The sequence below is a fragment of the Heterodontus francisci genome, chromosome 26 (genome assembly GCF_036365525.1).
Source record: "Heterodontus francisci isolate sHetFra1 chromosome 26, sHetFra1.hap1, whole genome shotgun sequence".
Taxonomy (NCBI): Eukaryota; Metazoa; Chordata; class Chondrichthyes; order Heterodontiformes; family Heterodontidae; genus Heterodontus; species Heterodontus francisci.
Genome location: NC_090396.1, coordinates 13,727,177 through 13,744,746, shown reverse-complemented (window position 1 = coordinate 13,744,746; position 17,570 = coordinate 13,727,177). Strand labels below are relative to the sequence as shown.

Sequence of the window (17,570 nt, the reverse complement as noted above, 5' to 3'; positions counted from 1 at the left end):
GAGTGTGAATGATCAGTGGAATATCAAACTGTCTTTACTTGTCTCCCAGATGCTGGTCCAGACATTAGCACTAACTACTATCTACACTAACACTATCTACACTAACATTAACTATCTACTCTAACACTAACTATTATCTATGGTGCATTTAATGTAGAAAATATCCTAAAGGACTTGAAAGAGACTTTGAGGAAAATGGACACGAAGCCACGATTGATGATTGAGAAAGAGCTTGGTTAAAGAGGTGGGTTATAACGACAGAGAGGGATGTGGAAGGAGGGTCTACAAAAGGAATTCCAGAAACTGGAACTGAGCCAGCTGAAGAATACACAAGGGGGCAGGGTCAGAGGACTGGAGTGTTCAGGGGGGGTGAAGGTCCAAAGGAGATTACAGAGATAAGGGGGCAAGGTTATGGAGAGATTTAAACATGAGGATGTGAATTTTGAAGCATTGGGAGATGTGGGGCAAATGTCAGTCAATGAGGATAGGGTGATGGGTGGGTAAGACTTGGTGCAACATTGGAATAGTGCGCTGCTAAAGCCTTTGATAGGATGGGGCATCCTGGGCTCATTGAGACACTGCCCTTTTGAGCTGAATATGTGACTTTTTCAGAGGAAACAAATATTCAGTTCTAAGAAAGAAGCTGTTGTCTTCTTATCATAACTATGCAGGAATCCACAAGGGAAACACTCTTGGCCTCTCGCTGTTTCTCAACTGAAGTTACCAAATGTGATGCCATTCATTGCCAGGAATACCACCATCTACAGGACAGTTAATTCCCTGAGGGAATTTCAAGTGGCAACCACACTGCTGGCAGACATGGAAAGACCTGGGCAGCCGTATCATCAGCTCTTAGAAACCAAATCAAGAACTCTGTTAAGACACATTAATTGTCAGTTTGGTCATTGACATCTTATCTAGAAGGGTTGAAAATTCCAATGTTACGGACACTCAGTTCCTTGGGTTGGTAATCACAGCTGATCTACTCTGGACCACACAAGGAGCAGCCATCAATGCAAGTGAGAAATCTGATCTGCCAACCACAGATTCATTAGCTAATGTTTAATCCGTTTAAGCAGCTGTTCTTCATACGTAAACCTGGCGGGTCATTCAATCGTGAACAGCATGACTGCCAAGTCTAATCCTGACAATGCTGAAATTCAGACACATGTGCTTCCCAGCTGGGATGGGGGTCAGTCAATGCCTTGCAGTCAACAGCAAGAAGCCTGGCTCCTTGTCCCATCACCTCCATCCCACTCCATCTCACCCAACCCTTACCCTAGCCTCGGGACGATGAGATCAATTGGAATACGATTGCTGCTGTCTTAGCAGAGCTCTGTTAACTCTGCAGAGACCACTGATTTAATCTCGGACCCTGAGCTACCAGACAGCCCTGGGTTTAGACTTTCTGAAGCCTCTGACGCTGCAGCTCACCCCTTCCCTGAGCTGTTGCCTCTCTCCTCTCACTTGGAGCATGGCTGGCTTGCCGTGGCCTCTGGTCAACTCCTGCAAAAAACAAGATCGCCAGTCAGTGCAAGGGGCTGTAATGAATCTTTGCTGAATACACCCTGAGCTTTGCTGGTGGATTTGGTAATGGAATATATTTATCACAGTGAAAACACAAGATCGTCACTTTCCAGTCAAAACTACCCAATCAATCATGAAATTCCACTAAAAATTCAGAAAGAAAGCAAAAGAAGTTCGTTTTGTTCTTGAAGTCATACCTGAGTTTAGTTGTCTCCTTTCTCTTCCTCCCTCCTCAGCTCCTAGTAGATCGGAGAGAAGGTCACTGACCGAGCTGTACTGTGTCCCATTCAGCAGGTACTTGCTATGAACTAAAGTCTCTATCAAACTACGATCAAACCCCATCTGCAATACCCGCTGAACCACAGTAGATTGCATGAGAGGAGACAGCGCTGCATCTGGAAGGAGATACATTTATGGTGAGATTTTAAGATTGCTCCTTCTTTGACTGTCTCTTCAATCCTCGTTTCTTCCCCTTTGAAGATCACTCCTCCTGAGACAGGAGGGTGGAGCAAAGGATGGAATGTGGAACACTGTTTGGCCATTTGCTGGGGTCATTTCTAATCCCCTTCACACCCAGTACCTTCCCTGTGGATCAGGAGCCTGGCTCAGTGGAGTCACTCTTAACTCTCGGCCAGAAAGATGTGGGTTCAAGCCCCACTCAAGGGACTTGAGCCCATAATCCAGGCTGCACTGTCAGAGGTGCCATCTTTCAGATGAGACGTTAAATCGATGTCCCGTCTGCCCTCTCAGGTGGATGGGAATCGTCCCACAGCATTATTTCAAAGAAGAGCAGGGGAGTTCAGCCTGGTGTCCTGGCCAATATTTATCCCTCAGTCAACATCACTAAACATAGATTATCTGGTCAGTATGTGGGATCTTCTTGTGTACAATTTGGCTGCAATGGAAACAATCTTTAAGGATTTAATTGGCTGTGAATTTTGATGTAATTCTGTTTCAAGCACTTGGGGACAACCTGAAAAGTAGCAACACAAATTCTGACCTCAAGCAGACTCTCCCCGGACAGCCTCTCCCCGGAGAGACTCTCTCCAGAGAGACTCTCCCTGGAGAGACTCTCCCCAGACCGACCTTCCCAGACAGACCCTCCTCAGACAGACTCCCCCCCGGACAGACTCTCCCCGGAGAGACTCTCCCTGGAGAGACTTTCCCCGGACAGACTCTCTCCAGAATGAATGATGAAACAAACTAAAATAAAATGAAATAGAGTCATAGAGTCATAGCGTTTTACAGCACAGAAAAAGGCCCTTCGGCCCAACACGCCTGCGCTGACCATCAAGCACCCGTCCTAACTAATCCCATTTCCCCGCACGTGGCCTGTAGCCTTGTATGTTATGACGTTTCAAGTGCTCATCTAAATATTTCTTGAATGTCGTGAGTGTTCCTGCCTCTACCACCCCTTCAGGCAGCGTGTTCCAGATTCCAACCACCCTCTGGGTGAAAAAAGTCCTCCTCAAATCCCCTCTAAACCTCCTGCCCCTTGCCTTAAATCTATGCCCCCTGGTTATTGACCTCTCTGCTAAGGGAAAATGTTTCTTCCTATCTATCCTATCAATGCCCCTCATAATTTTGTATACCTCAATCAGGTCCCCCCTCAGCCTTCTCCACTCCAAGGATAACAACCCCAGCCTATCCAGTCTCTCTTCATAGCTGAAATGCTCCAGCCCAGGCAACATCCTGGTGAATCTCCTCTGCACCCTCTCCAGTGCAATCACATCCTTCCTAAAGTGTGGCGACCAGAACTGTACACAGTACTCCAGCTGTGGCCTAACTAACATTTTATACAGCTCCATCATAACCTCCCTGCTTTTATATTCTATGCCTCGGCTAATAAAGGCAAGTATCCCGTATGCCTTCCTAACCACCTTATCTACCTGTGGTGCTGCCTTCTGTGATCTATAGAGAAACACCCCAAAGGTCCCTCTGACCCTCTGTACTCCCTAGGGTCCTACGATCCATTTTATATTCCATTGCTTTGTTAGACCTCCAAAAGTGCATCACCTCACACTTCTCAGGATTAAACTCCATTTGCCACTGCTTTGCCCATCTTACCAGCCCATCTATATCGTCCTGTAATCTAAGGCTTTCCTCCTTACCATTTACGACACCACCAATTTTCGTGTCGTCTGCGAACTTACTGATCATACCTCCTTTATTCACATCTAAATCATTAAAGTACACTACCAACAGTAAGGGTCCCAGCACCGATCCCTGCGGTACACACTGGTCACAGGCTTCCAATCGTAAAAACAACCCTCTACCATCACCCTCTGTCTCCTGCCACGAAGCCAATTTTGAATCCAATTTGCCAAGTTACCCTGGATCCCATCGGCCTTTACTTTCTTAACCAATCTCCCATGCGGGACCTTATCAAAAGCCTTACTGAAGTCCATGTAGACTACATCAACTGCTTTACCTTCATCTACACCTCTAGTCACCTCCTCAAAAAATTCAATCAAGTTAGTTAGACACTATCTCTCCCTGACAAAGCCATGCTGACTATCCCTGATTAATCCCTGCCTCTCCAAGTGGAGATTAATCCTGTCTCTCAGGATTTTTTCCAATAATTTCCCTACCACTGATGTTAGACTCCCTGCCTGTAATTACCTGCTTTATCCCTGCTACCCTTCTTGAATAATGGTACCACATTCGCTGTCCTCCAGTCCTCTGATACCTCTCCTGTGGCCAAAGAGGATCTGAAAATTTGTGTCAGAGCCCCTGCTATCTCCTCCCTTGCCTCACATAACAGCCTGGGATACATCTCATCTGGGCCTGGGGATTTATCCACTTTTAAGCCCGCTCAACCTTGCCCGTCTCAGAGCGAAGACCAAAGTACGGAAAGTCCTCATCAGGGAACTCCTCTTTGCTGATGATGCTGCATTAACATCTCACACTGAAGAGTGTCTGCAGAGACTCATCGACAGGATTGCAGCTGCCTGCAACGAATTTGGCCTAACCATCAGCCTCAAGAAAACGAACATCACGGGACAGGACTTCAGAAATGCTCCATCCATCAATATCGGCGACCACGTTCTGGAAGTGGTTCAAGAGTTCACCTACCTAGGCTCAACTATCACCAGTAACCTGTCTCTCGATGCAGAAATCAATAAGTGCATGGGAAAGGCTTCCACTGCTATGTCCAGACTAGCCAAGAAAGTGTGGGAAAATGGCGCACTGACACGGAACACAAAATTCCGAGTGTATCAAGCCTGTGTCCTCAGTACCTTGCTCTACGGCAGCGAGGCCTGGACAACGTATGTCAGCCAAGAGTGCCGTCTCAATTCATTCCATCTTCACTGCTACCGGAGAATCCTTGGCATCAGGTGGCAGGACCGTATTTCCAACACAGAAGTCCTCGAGGCAGCCAACATCCCCAGCATATACACCCTACTGAGCCAGCGGCGCTTGAGATGGCTTGGCCATGTGAGCCGCATGGAAGATGGCAGGATCCCCAAGGACACTTTGTACAGCGAGCTTGTCACTGGTATCAGACCCACCAGCCGTCCATGTCTCCGCTTTAAAGATATATTATTTTATTTATTTTTATTTAGAGATACAGCACTGAAACAGGCCCTTCGGCCCACCGAGTCTGTGCCGACCAACAACCACCCATTTATACTAACCCTACAGTAATCCCATATTCCCTACCACCTACTTACACTAGGGGCAATTTACAACGGCCAATTTACCTATCACCTGCAAGTCTTTGGCTGTGGGAGGAAACCGGAGCACCCGGCGAAAACCCACACGGTCACAGGGAGAACTTGCAAACTCCGCACAGGCAGTACCCAGAATTGAACCCGGGTCCCTGGAGCTGTGAGGCTGCAGTGATAACCACTGCGCCGCCCATGACGTGACATGAAGTCCTGTGCGATTGATCACAAGTTGTGGGAGTCAGTTGCCAGCGATCGCCAGAGCTGGCGGGCAGCCATAAAGGCGGGGCTAAAGTGTGGCGAGACAAAGAGACTTAGCTGTTGGCAGGAAAAAAGACAGAAGCGCAAGAGGAGAGCCAACTGTGTAACAGCCCTGACAACCAATTTTATCTGCAGCACCTGTGGAAGAATTTGTCAGTCTAGAATTGGCCTTTAGAGCCACTCCAGGCACTGCTTCACAATCCACTGACCACCTCCAGGCGCTTACCCATTGTCTCTCGAGACAAGGAGGCCAAAGAAGAAGAATACAGCTAATACTTCCTCCTTTTCAATGCTAATTTGATCAAGTGTATCACAATCCCCCTCCCTGATCACTACACCTACATCGTCCCTCTCCATAGTGAACACAGATGAAAAGTAATCGTTCAAAACCTCACCTATATCCTCCGGCTCCACACAGATTGCCTCTTTGATCCCTAATGGGACCCACTTTTTCTCTGGTTATCCTCTTGCCCCTAACATACTTATAAAATGCCTTAGGATTTTCCTTTATCTTGTCTGCCAGTGATTTTTCATGCCCCCTCTTCGCTCTCCTAATTATTTTTTTAAGTACTCCCCTACACTTTCTTTACTCCTCTAGGGCCTCTGCTGTTTTCAGCGCTCTGAATCTGCCATATGCCTCCTTTTTTTTCCTTATCAAATCCTCTATATCCCTTGACATCCAGGGTTCCCTGGACTTGTTGGTCCTACCTTTCATATTTACAGGAACATGCTGCACCTGAACCCTCACAATTTCCCTTCGAAATGACTCCCACTGGTCTGATGTAAACTTTCCTATAAGAAGCTGCTCCCAGTTCACTTTGGCCAGATCCTGTTTTATCAAATTGAAATCTGCCTTCCCCCAATTCAGTACTCTTATTTCTGGACCCTCTATGTCCTTTTCCATAACAACCTTCAATCTTACAGAGTTATGGTCACTATCCCTGAAATGATCCCCCACTGACACTTCTACCACTTGTCCGGCTTCATTCCCCAGGATTAAGTCCAGTACCTCCTCTTGTCGGACTCTCTATGTGCTGGCTCAAAAAGCTCTCCTGTATGCACTTGAAGAATTCCGCCCCCTTTAAGCTTTTTGCACTAATACTATCCCCTCTAACATAGGGGAAGTTGAAATCCCCTACTATTATTATCCTATTATTATTGCACCTCTCTGAGATTTGCCTACATATCTGCTCCTCTACCTCTCCCTGACTGTTTGGAGGCCTGTCGTACACTCCCAGCCAAGTAATCGCTCCCTTTTTGTCTTTAAGTTCTACCCATATGGCCTCATTAGAGGAACCTTCTAAGATATCATCCCTCCTTACTGCAGTAATTGACTCTTTAATCAACAGTGCAATGCCATCTCCTCTTTTACCCTCTCCCCTATCACGCCTGAAGATCCTATACCCTGGGATATTAAGCTGCCAGTCCTGCCCTTCCCTCAACCATGTCTCAGTAATAGCAATAATATCATATTCCCATGTGTTAATCAACGCCCTCAATTCATCTGCCTTACTAATAAGACTCCTTGCAATAAAATAGATACAATCCAGGCTTGCATTATTAGCCTGAGCCTTAACAGATCTACATTTACTCTGTCCTCTGGACTGACTTAGCTTCACATTGTGCTTCCACTCTGCATCCCATCCCCCTGCCAAATTAGTTTAAACCCCCCCCCCCCGCCAACAGTACTAGCAAACCTCCCAGCAAGGATGCTGGTCCCGTTCTGATTCAGGTGCAACCCGTCCATCTTATACAGATCCCACCTTCGCCAGAAACAGGCCCAGTGATCCAAGAATCTAAAGCCCTCACCATGCATTCATCTGCTCTAACCTCCTATTCATATACTCACTAGCCCGTGGCACTGGAAGAAACCCAGAGATTACAACCTTTGAGGTCCTACTTTTTAATCTGCTGCCTAGCTCCCTAAATTCTTTTTGCAGGACCTCATCCCTCTTTCTACCTATGTCATTGGTACCAACATGGACCACAACCTCCGGCTCTGCACCCTCACTCTCCAGAATACTCTGTAACCGCTCAGTGATATCCAAGACCCTTGCACCAGGGAGACAACATACCATCCTGGAATCACGACTGTGACCACAGAAACGCCTATCTGTTCCTCTAACCATAGAATCCCCTACCACTATTGCCCTCTTGTCCCTTTTTCTCCATCCCAGCACAGCTGAGACAGCCATGACATTCCGGTCATGATTCTCGGTGCAATCCTCTGTCTCATTGGTACTCAGAACTGAATACCGGTTAGAAAGTGGGATGCCCTCTGGGGACTCCTGCACTACCTGCCCTGATTTCTTTGTCTGCCTGGCATCCACCAAGTCACCGCCCCCCACCCCCCCCCCCCCCCCCCCCCCCGACTGTACTCACCTAGGCACCGGCTTGACTACCTCCTGAAACATGCAATCCACGTAGTCCTCCACCTCGTGGATGCGCCACAGTGACTCCAGCCACCACTTGAGCTCCGAAACCCGAAGCTCAAGCTTCTGCAACCGGAGACACTTTCTGCAGACATGTTCACCAAGGTCCCACAGCACTTCCACGACTTCCCACATTGCACAGGAAATACATTCCACTTGGCCAATCTGCCCCGCCATTAATTACTTTTACAATGAAAAAAAAACTTGCTAGTGTAAATAAAAATAAAAAGTAAAACTAAACTGGCCTCCCCTTTTTTATTTTTCGTTTTATTTTGTTTTCATTTTATTTTAGTTTGTTTCATCGTTCAATTTTTTACCATGTGCCTGCCCACTGTTTTTTTCATGTTTGTGCTTTTGGCTAGGGCTGTTCATTATTCTGTCATTTAATACCCTCTCTGCACTAACGCTTTGTCTTTCACCACACCATTAACACGCTCTCTTTGCCTTTGCTCCATGACCTCCTTGTCAGTTATTTTCTGTGACCCTCTGTCCTATCAACACCTTCCCTTTTGTTCTCTTTTGTCCCACCCCCACTTTATTTTCTTAAAACCTATTACATTTCTAACCTTTGCCAGTTCTGATAAAAGGTTACTGACCTGAAATGTTAACTTTGCTTCTGTCTCCACAGATGCTGCCAGACCTGCTGAGTATTTCCAGCACTTTTTGTTTTTATTTCCGATTTCCAGCATCTGCAGTATTTTGCTTTTATTATCCCACTAATGTTTGCTGGGACAGACTCTCCCAGGACAGACTCTCTCCGCGCTGTCTCTCCCTGGGCAGACTGTCCCCGGATGGACTCTCCCAGGACAGACTCTCTCTGCGCTGTCTCTCCCTGGGCAGACTGTCCCCGGACAGACTCTTCCCAGGCAGACGGTGGCTAAGTCCGCTCCTCAGATCCTTTCCTTTATACTTGAATTTTAGTTATGAGGAAAGATTGGATAGGCTAGGATTGTTTTCTTTGGAACAGAGGAGGCTGAGGAGAGACCTAATCCTCCTTGGTTGAGGGATCCATAACTAGGGGGCATGGATTTAGGGTAAGAGGTAGGAGGTTTAAAGGGGATTCAAGGGGAAATGTTTTCAGGCAGAGAGTGATGGGGGTCTGGAATGCACTGCCTGAAAGGGTGGTAGATGCAGAAACCCTCATAACATTTAAAAAGTACTTGGATATGCACTTGAACTGCTGTCACCTACAAGGCTACAGACCAAGAGCTGAAAGTGGGATTAGGTCCCTCCCCCCACCCAATCAACAGGGTCACTTGCAAATCAACTCCGCTGCAGGATCTGTCTCCTCCAGGATTTTCCGGCATATCCCAGTGACCTGCTATGTGTTAACAGCAGACTGCCTGGCTCAGCAGCCTGACGCCCCCCCCCCCACCCCGCCCCCCAACATCCCATAACCCACCCTTAAACCACACCCCCCATTATGGAAAGATTTCAAAATAAAACATTATAAGAAATTTATGTAAGTCCTTTCTGTAAAATTGTAATTGGAAAAACACACCTTGTCTGGCAGGTGCTCGTGGCTGAGATCCACTCTGAAACTACAAAAGACAGCAGTTAACAGCCTCCTACATATACACACCCAGCCGGCACTCACACACCCCAAAACACACATGCACGCACACTCACACGCACCCCAACATACACACCCCAACACACCCACACCCTGACACACATGCACAGACACACACACACTGACACACACGCATACACATGCACACTCAAACACACACCTAGGCCCAACCATCTTCAGCTGCTTCATCAATGACCTTCCTTCAATCATAAGGTCAGAAGTGGGGATGGTTGCTGATGATTGCACAATGTTCAGCACCATTCGTGACTCCTCAGATACTGAAGCAGTCCGTGTAGAAATGCAGCAAGACCTGGACAATATCCAGGCTTGGGCTGATAAGTGGCAAGTAACATTCGCGCCACACAAGTGCCAACAAGAGAGAATCTAACCATCTCCCCTTGACATTCAACGGCATTACCATTGCTGAATACCCCACTATCAGCATCCTGGGGGCTACCATTGACCAGAAACTGAACTGGAGTAGCCATATAAATACTGTGGCTACAAGAACAGGTCAGAGGCTAGGAATCCTGAGGCGAGTAACTCACCTCCTGACTCCCCAAAGCCTGTCCACCATCTACAAGGCACAAGTCAGGAGCGTGATGGAATACTCTCCACTTGCCTGGATGGGTGCAGCTCCAACAACACTCAAGAAGCTCGACACCATTCAGGACAAAGCAGCCCGCTTGATTGGCACCCCATCTACAAACATTCACTCCCTCCACCACTGATGCACAGTGGCAGCAGTGTGTACCATCTACAAGATGCACTGCAGCAATGCACCAAGGCTCCTTAGACAGCACCTTCCAAACCCCCGACCTCTACCAACTAGAAGGACAAGGGCAGCAAATGCATGGAACACCACCACCTGCAAGTTCCCCTCCAAGCCACACACCATCCTGATTTGGAACTATATCGCCGTTCCTTCACTGTCGCTGGGTCAAAATCCTGGAACTCCCTTCCTAACAGCACTGTGGGTGTACCTACCCCAAATGGACTGCAGCGGTTCAAGAAGGCAGCTCACCACCACCTTCTCAAGGGCAATTAGGGATGGGCAATAAATGCTGGCCTGGCCAGCGATGCCCACATCCCATGAATGAAAAAAAACACTCCAACACACACACCCACCCCAACATACACACAAACACCCTGACACACATGCACACACTCAACACATCCACACCTCCCAAAACAGACACACACTCAAAGACACCCTGACACATGCACAGTCACACATAGAGTCATAGAGAGAGAGATACAGCACTGAAACAGGCTCTTTGGCCCACCGGGTCTGTGCCGACCATCAGCCACCCATTTATACTAATCCTACATTAATCCCATATTTCATTAATCCCAAATTTCCTACCACACCCCCAACCTCCCTCAATTCTCCTATCACCCACCTACACTGGGGGCAATTTATAATGGCCAATTTACCTATCAACCTGCAAGTCTTTGGCTGTGGGAGGAAACTGGAGCACCCGGCGGAAACCCACGCGGTCACAGGGAGAACTTGCAAACTCCGCACAGGCAGTACCCAGAACCGAAGCCAGGTCGCTGGAGCTGTGAGGCTGCGATGCCAACCACTGCGCCACTGTACCACTCACACACACCCCAACACACATACACACGCATGCACACTCACACACACTCCAACACACACACACTCAACACATCCTGACACACACACCCCAAAACATACATACACCCCAAAACAGACAGACACAGACTCAAACACACCCTGCCACACGCACACGTGTGCGCGTACACACACACACATACATATCACACATATATATATAGGGCTGTATTTTCCGGCAGGTGTCCTGACCCTGACATCGGGCCTATATGGGGGTGCTGAGTTCATCCTTGTCCTCAGCGCACCTGCATGCGCAACTTTCTGGGAAGCAGCCTCCCAATTGGCCACATCCACACTCATTGTCCTATTAAGGATGTTGGACAGGCTTCCGATGCTGCAGGCCCAATCAGCGGACCCGCACTGATGTCAGGTCAGTAGCCCACTGGGAGAGGTGGGCGCTGCCGAGGCAGGCAGGCAAGAGCAAAGGCACCTTAATATGGAGGTACCATCAGTTGCCTGCATAGAATTCATGAAATAAAGAGGCCAGTAGGCAGTAGGGCCAGCAGGGTGGAGTGGTTTCAGGTGTGGCTGCGGCCTTTCATCCCTGGCTCCGATGGCTCCTGGCCTGCTGCCTCGATTGAGTTAGTGGCCTCCGCACATGGTGGAGTGGGGGCTGCTCCGTCAGCAGGAAAACACCAGTGCTGGTGGAAAATGGGCCCAGTTCCCAGTCTGTCCTTGGAAAAGTCCCCGGAGGTGGGACCGCTTTGGAGAGCCATCCCAAAGCATCTCCCCTCTATTTTACCCCTCACTGTAGGAAAACAAATATATACACACAGACACACAAATACAAGCAAACGCACACATACAAGCACAAGAACATAGACAGACATACATCTCCCCATGTGCACACACACAACTTGCCTTTACTGTAAGAAAAGACATATCGACACATTCAAACATATACACATAAAGACACGTGCACACAGACACACAGTTGAAGGCTGCACCAGTGTTATCGAGCTCACCGTTGACTCCATGATGTGGGAATGTAATTGCTGGATCCTGTTCACATAATCTCTCCCTTTCACCTGGAGTAAATATTCACAGCTGGCAAAACAGAACATTAAAAACTAGTTACAGGAAAAGCTCAAGCTTTATCAAATATGACACAGTACTAACTGAATTAACCTCCCTCCCCACGGCTGGCCCTGTCCAGGTTCCACTCCATATTTTCTGATGATGCTGACTCCTTGCAGGATTACAAGCATCAGTTGCCCTCCAGTGTCTTGTCTAAGTGACCACTCTTCACTTGTAAGCTTACGTAGTAGCTTCTGTCAGGACATTGAACTGTGAGTAGCATCACCGATCCAGTCCTCATCTGATGCCTGTACTTTCCAGCTAAATCACTGGATAGAAAGCAGGAACGGAACCTCAGGCTAATTCTCTCCTGAGCCCCGGAGCACTGAGAACATTGTAACACCATCACTACTTCCCCAACCAGGACAAGCAGGACAAAAACTCCAGACCATGTCCCTATCATCCTTTAGCTGCCTGCAGATGAGCAGGACTGGGGAAGAAGACAGCATCAATGCAATCTGCAACTTACAATGTATAATACCCACAGTATGGAGGCATAATCACCTTCCCAATAACCCTCTCACTTCTACTGTTTAAAGCAAGTTAGAGGGAGATTTTTAATTCTTGGGTGGTTGGCTGGTGGAGTCCGCGAACCCGAGCCACCCAGGAGGTGCTGCAAGAGGTCTGTCCATTTTAAATGCCAGTCCATTTTACTGGACAGGCCTCATTAAAAGGAGCGCTATGAGGAGGGAGGGTGAACAGTCGTGGTCCACACCAGTACCGACGTCATAGGTGAAAAGAAGGATGAGGTCCTGCAGGCAGATTTTGGGGAGCTGGAAAGTGACTAGCAAGCAGGACCTCAAAGGTAGTAATCTCTGGATTACTCCTGGTGTAACACGCTAATGAGCATAGAAATAGGAGGGGAAAGCAGATGAATGTGTGGCTGGACAGATGGTGCAGGAGGGAGGGCTTTAGATTCCTGGGACATTGGGACCGGTTCAGGGGGAGATGGGACCTGTACAGACCGGACAGGTTACACCTGAACAGAGCAGGACCAATATCCTTGCAGGGCGATTGGGAAGGGTGTAAACTAACTTGGCAGGGGTGTGGGAAACAGGAGGTAATATTAGAGACGAAAACCAAAGTGCACAGAGAATTTGGAGAGACAGATAGCACTAGAGTAAGAAATAGTAAGGTATTAGGTAGGGTCCAAGTAAGAGGGAAAGTAATAAGGTCTAAATAAGGTTTATTGTGCATGTATATGAATGCACAGAGTGTGATAAATAAAGTTGGTGAGCTGTAGGTGCAGATAGCTACATGGAAATATGTTGTGGTGATAACAGAGACCTGGCTCAAAAACAGGCAGGACTGGTTACTAAATATCCCTGAATACAAGGTGTTCAGGAAAGATAGGAAGGAAATAAAGGAGGAGGATGGCAGGATTGATTTGTGAACATTACAGTGCTGAAGAGTGAGGACGTCCTAGAGGGGTCAAGGACAGAATCTATTTGTTTAGAGTTAAGAAATAATCAAGGTACCATTACACTACTGGGGGTATTCTAATAGGCCACCAACTAGTGGGAAAGATATAGATGAACAAATTTGCAAGGAAATTACAGAAAGATGCAAAAACTATAGTGATTGTGGGGAACTGTAATTATCCTAATAGAGACTGGGATAATAATAGTGCCAAGGACAGAGAGGGGAAGAGATTCTGAAGTGTGTTGAAGAGAATTTTCTACATCAGTATGTTTCTGGCCCAACGAGGAAGGAGACATTGCTGGATCTGGTTCTGGGGAATAAGATGGGTCAAATGGATCAAGTGTCAGTAGGGGAACATTTAGGGGACAGTGATCATAGTATCATAAGGTTTAGGTTAGCTGTGGAAAAGGGAAAGGAGCAATCCAGAGTAAAAATAATTAATCGGGTTATGGCCAATTTCAATGGGGTGAGAACAGATCTGGCCCAGGTAAATTGGAATTAAAGATTGGCAGACAAAACTGTAACAGAACAATGGGCTGTCTTTAAAGAGGAGATAATTTGGGTACAGTCAAGGTACATTCCCATGAGGGGGGAAAGTAGGACAAACAAAGCCTGAGCTCTCTGGATAACAAAAGAGATAGAAAGATGAAGCAGAAACAGGGTGTGTATGACAGATGTCAGGTTGATAATACATGTGAGAACCAGGCTGAATATAGAAAGTTCAGAGAGGAAGTGAAAAACTAATAATAGAAGCAAAGAGAGTATGAGAAGAGACTGGCAGCTAACATAAAAGGGAATCCAGAAGTCTTATATGGGCATATAAATAGTAAAAGCATAGTAAAGGGAGGGATGGGGTTGATTTGGGATCAAAAAAGGAATTTAAACATGGAGGCAGAGGGCATGGCTGAGGTACAAAATGAGTACAATGCATTTGTCTTTATCACGGAGGAAGATGCTGCCAAAGTCATAGTGAAAGTGGAGGTAGTTGAGACACTGGATGGGCTAAAAATTGATAAAAAGGTATTAGAAAAGCTGGCTGTACCTAAAGTTGATAATTCACAAGGACCAGACTGAGATGCATCCAAAGATACTGAGAGAAGGGTGGAAATTGTGGAGGCACTGACAATAATCTTCCAATCCTTCTTAGATACAGGGGTCATGCCAGAGGACTGGAGAATTGCAAACATTACACCCTTGTTCGAAAAAGAGTATAAGGACAAGCCCAGCAACTACAGTTTAATCTCAGTGGTAGAAAGCTTTTAAAAATGATGATTTGGGACAAAATTAACATTCACTTGGATAAATGTAGATTAATTAAGATAGCCAGCATGGATTTGTTAAAGGCAAATCGTGTTTTACTAATTTGCTTGATTTTTTGATGAGGTAACAGAGAATGTTGATGAGATTAATGCAGTTGATGTGGTGCATATGGACTTCCAAAAGGCATTTGATAAAATGCCACATAATAGGCTTGCCAGCAAAGTCAAAGCCCATGGAATAAAAGGGAAAATGGAAGCATGGATACCAAGTTGGCTGAGTGACAGGAAACAGAGTAGTGGTGAATGGTTGTTTTTCGGACTGGAGGAAGATATACAGTGGGGTTCCCCAGGGGTTGATATTAGGACCATTGTTTTTCTTGATATTTATTGATGACCTAGACTTAGGTGTGTTGAGGAAAATTTCAAAATTTGCTGATGACACAAAACTTGGAACTGTGAAGAGGATAGTGACAGACCTCAAGAGGACATAGACAGTCTGGTGGAATGGGTGGACACGTGGCAGATGAAATTTAATGCAGAGAAGTGTGAACTGGTGCATTTTGGTAGGAAGGATGAGGAGAGGCAATACAAAATAAAGGATGTAATTCTAAAAGAGGTGCAGGAGCAGAGGGACCTGGGGATACATGTACACAAATTGTTGAAGGTGGCAGGACAGATTGAGAAAGTGGTTAATAAGGCATATGGGATCCTGGGCTTTAGGGCATAGAGTACAAGAACGAAGAAGTTATGATAAACGTGTATAAAACACTTGTTCAACCTCAATTATATTGTGGAATATTGTGTCCATTTCTCGGTACCACACTGTAGGAAGGATGTTAACGCTTTAGAGAGGGTGCAGAAAAGATTCAAGAGAATGGTTTCAGGGATGAGGAACTTCAGTTATGAGGATAGATTGGAGAAGTTGGGACTGTTCTCTTTAGAAAGGAGAAGGTTGAGAGGAGATTTGATAGATGTGTTCAAAATCATGAGGGGTCTGGACAGAGTAGATAGAGACAAACTGAAGGGTTGAGAACCAGAGGATACCAAATTAAAGTGATTAGCAAAAGAACCAAAGGTGATATGAGGAAAAGCTTTTTTACACAGCAAGTGGTTGAGATCTGGAATGCACTGCCTGAGAGTGTGGTGGAGGCAGATTCAATTGAGGCCTTCAAAAGAGAACTAGATAATTATCTGAAGAGAAAAAATTTGCAGGGCTATGGGGAAAGGGGAGTGGGACTAGGTGAGTTGATCTTGCAGAGAGCCAGCACGGACATGAAGGGAGAATTAGGCTCCTTCTGGGTTGTAACCATTCTATGATTTTATGAAACAATAATGTTTTGCTGCACTGCTGCTCGCTGCCGAATAGCCTACCGTCAGTAACTGTGGGTGGGGTACTGGAGACTCATTTGTCACTGAGGCCTGCCTCACCCAGATGGCCCAGTCAGAGGTGAGAAAAGGGACCAGGAACAGCCCTGGAGGGGGCTAGCTCGGGAATAACCAGTCTTGCCATGGGCATCTCAAATAATTGTTAGGCTCCATTATGTGCACGTGCTCCAAAGCCTGCTTCAGGTGTGGGCATGGCACGCCAATTTCTTTAGCCTTTAATCTATGACTCTATGACTTTACCAATATGGTGAGTGTTATACTTATGGCTTGTAGTGAATGTGTGCTTTCTGCCCGCCATATTGGCGGCTGTGGAGGCCATTCAGTGTCCAGAAAACGACAGCTGCACATCTGAATTTCTAGGTCAGAATCTGTCTCCAATTCTGGAGAAAGAATTATTTGCAAAGCCTGGGTGTGTCTCTGGTGCTTCCTGTGCTGCCATCCCTCCAAAGCAGAGCGGAGGCCTTTGGAGGCCCGGTGAAAATTATTGGTCTAGAATTTGCTGCCAACATAATGGTGAGTTTAATGATGATCGACATCCTTAATGTGTAAATCATCCAGCAACTGACAGCAAGGAAGAGATACCCTGTGAGTTGTGATCATCACATGTTTCTGGATCCCACCATTAACATCCAAATAAGAGATCTTGTCCTCAACTGCCCAGTGACCTTCATGAAATTGCAGCATTTGTGAATAATTTTGCCCATTAAACTCACTGCAGTATGTTAAGGCTGCTGATTAACAGCATAACCAGGAGATTTCTGTTACTGCAATAGTAATCAACCTCACTGGCCCAGAAAGGGAACAACTTAAACTGTTGAATCTCATTCCTATAGATAGTGAATTCCTGTTGGAGAATTTAAAAACCACAAAAATGTTTTCTTACTTTTTCTTTCTGCCTCTTTTTTCTCTCTCTCAATCTAACCTTTCCTTCCCTGTCTTTATTTCTCTTCCTCTACCTGATTTGGCTCTAATTCAGCTCAAGCTCAGGATTTCCGAGCTTGAGGGGAAGCTGGAATCACTGTGAAGCATCAGGGAGCAGGAGAATTTCCTGGATCATATGTTCCAAGAGGTGGTTACCCCACAGGATAGTAGGTGGGTGGCCATCTAGAAGAGTAGCAAGAAGCAGCAAGTGCAGGAGTCTTCGGGGTATGTGCCACTCTCAAACCAGTACTCAGCATTGGAGGTTGCTGGGAGTGACAATTCCCTGAAGGAGTGCAGTCTAGACCGTGGCACCAATGGGCAAGAGACTGCACAGGTGAGAGCAGCAACATGCAAAAATGCAGTTGTTATAGGAGATGCCATAGTCGGAGACAGACAGGCATTTCT

At 46.6% G+C, this 17,570-nt stretch overlaps 1 protein-coding gene across 1 annotated transcript in view; it reads right to left on the bottom strand.

The window, feature by feature from the left end:
• Positions 1-17,570, bottom strand: part of LOC137384488 (baculoviral IAP repeat-containing protein 7-like) — a 42,487-nt gene that overhangs the window by 7,090 nt on the left and 17,827 nt on the right. The window contains exons 5-8 of the mRNA XM_068058627.1: positions 12,066-12,147; positions 11,547-11,556; positions 1,725-1,922; positions 1,435-1,506 (exon numbers count right to left, since the gene is read on the bottom strand). Of these exons, the coding sequence (XP_067914728.1) occupies positions 1,435-1,506; positions 1,725-1,922; positions 11,547-11,556; positions 12,066-12,147 (362 nt within the window). The remainder of the gene's footprint in view (positions 1-1,434; positions 1,507-1,724; positions 1,923-11,546; positions 11,557-12,065; positions 12,148-17,570) is intronic.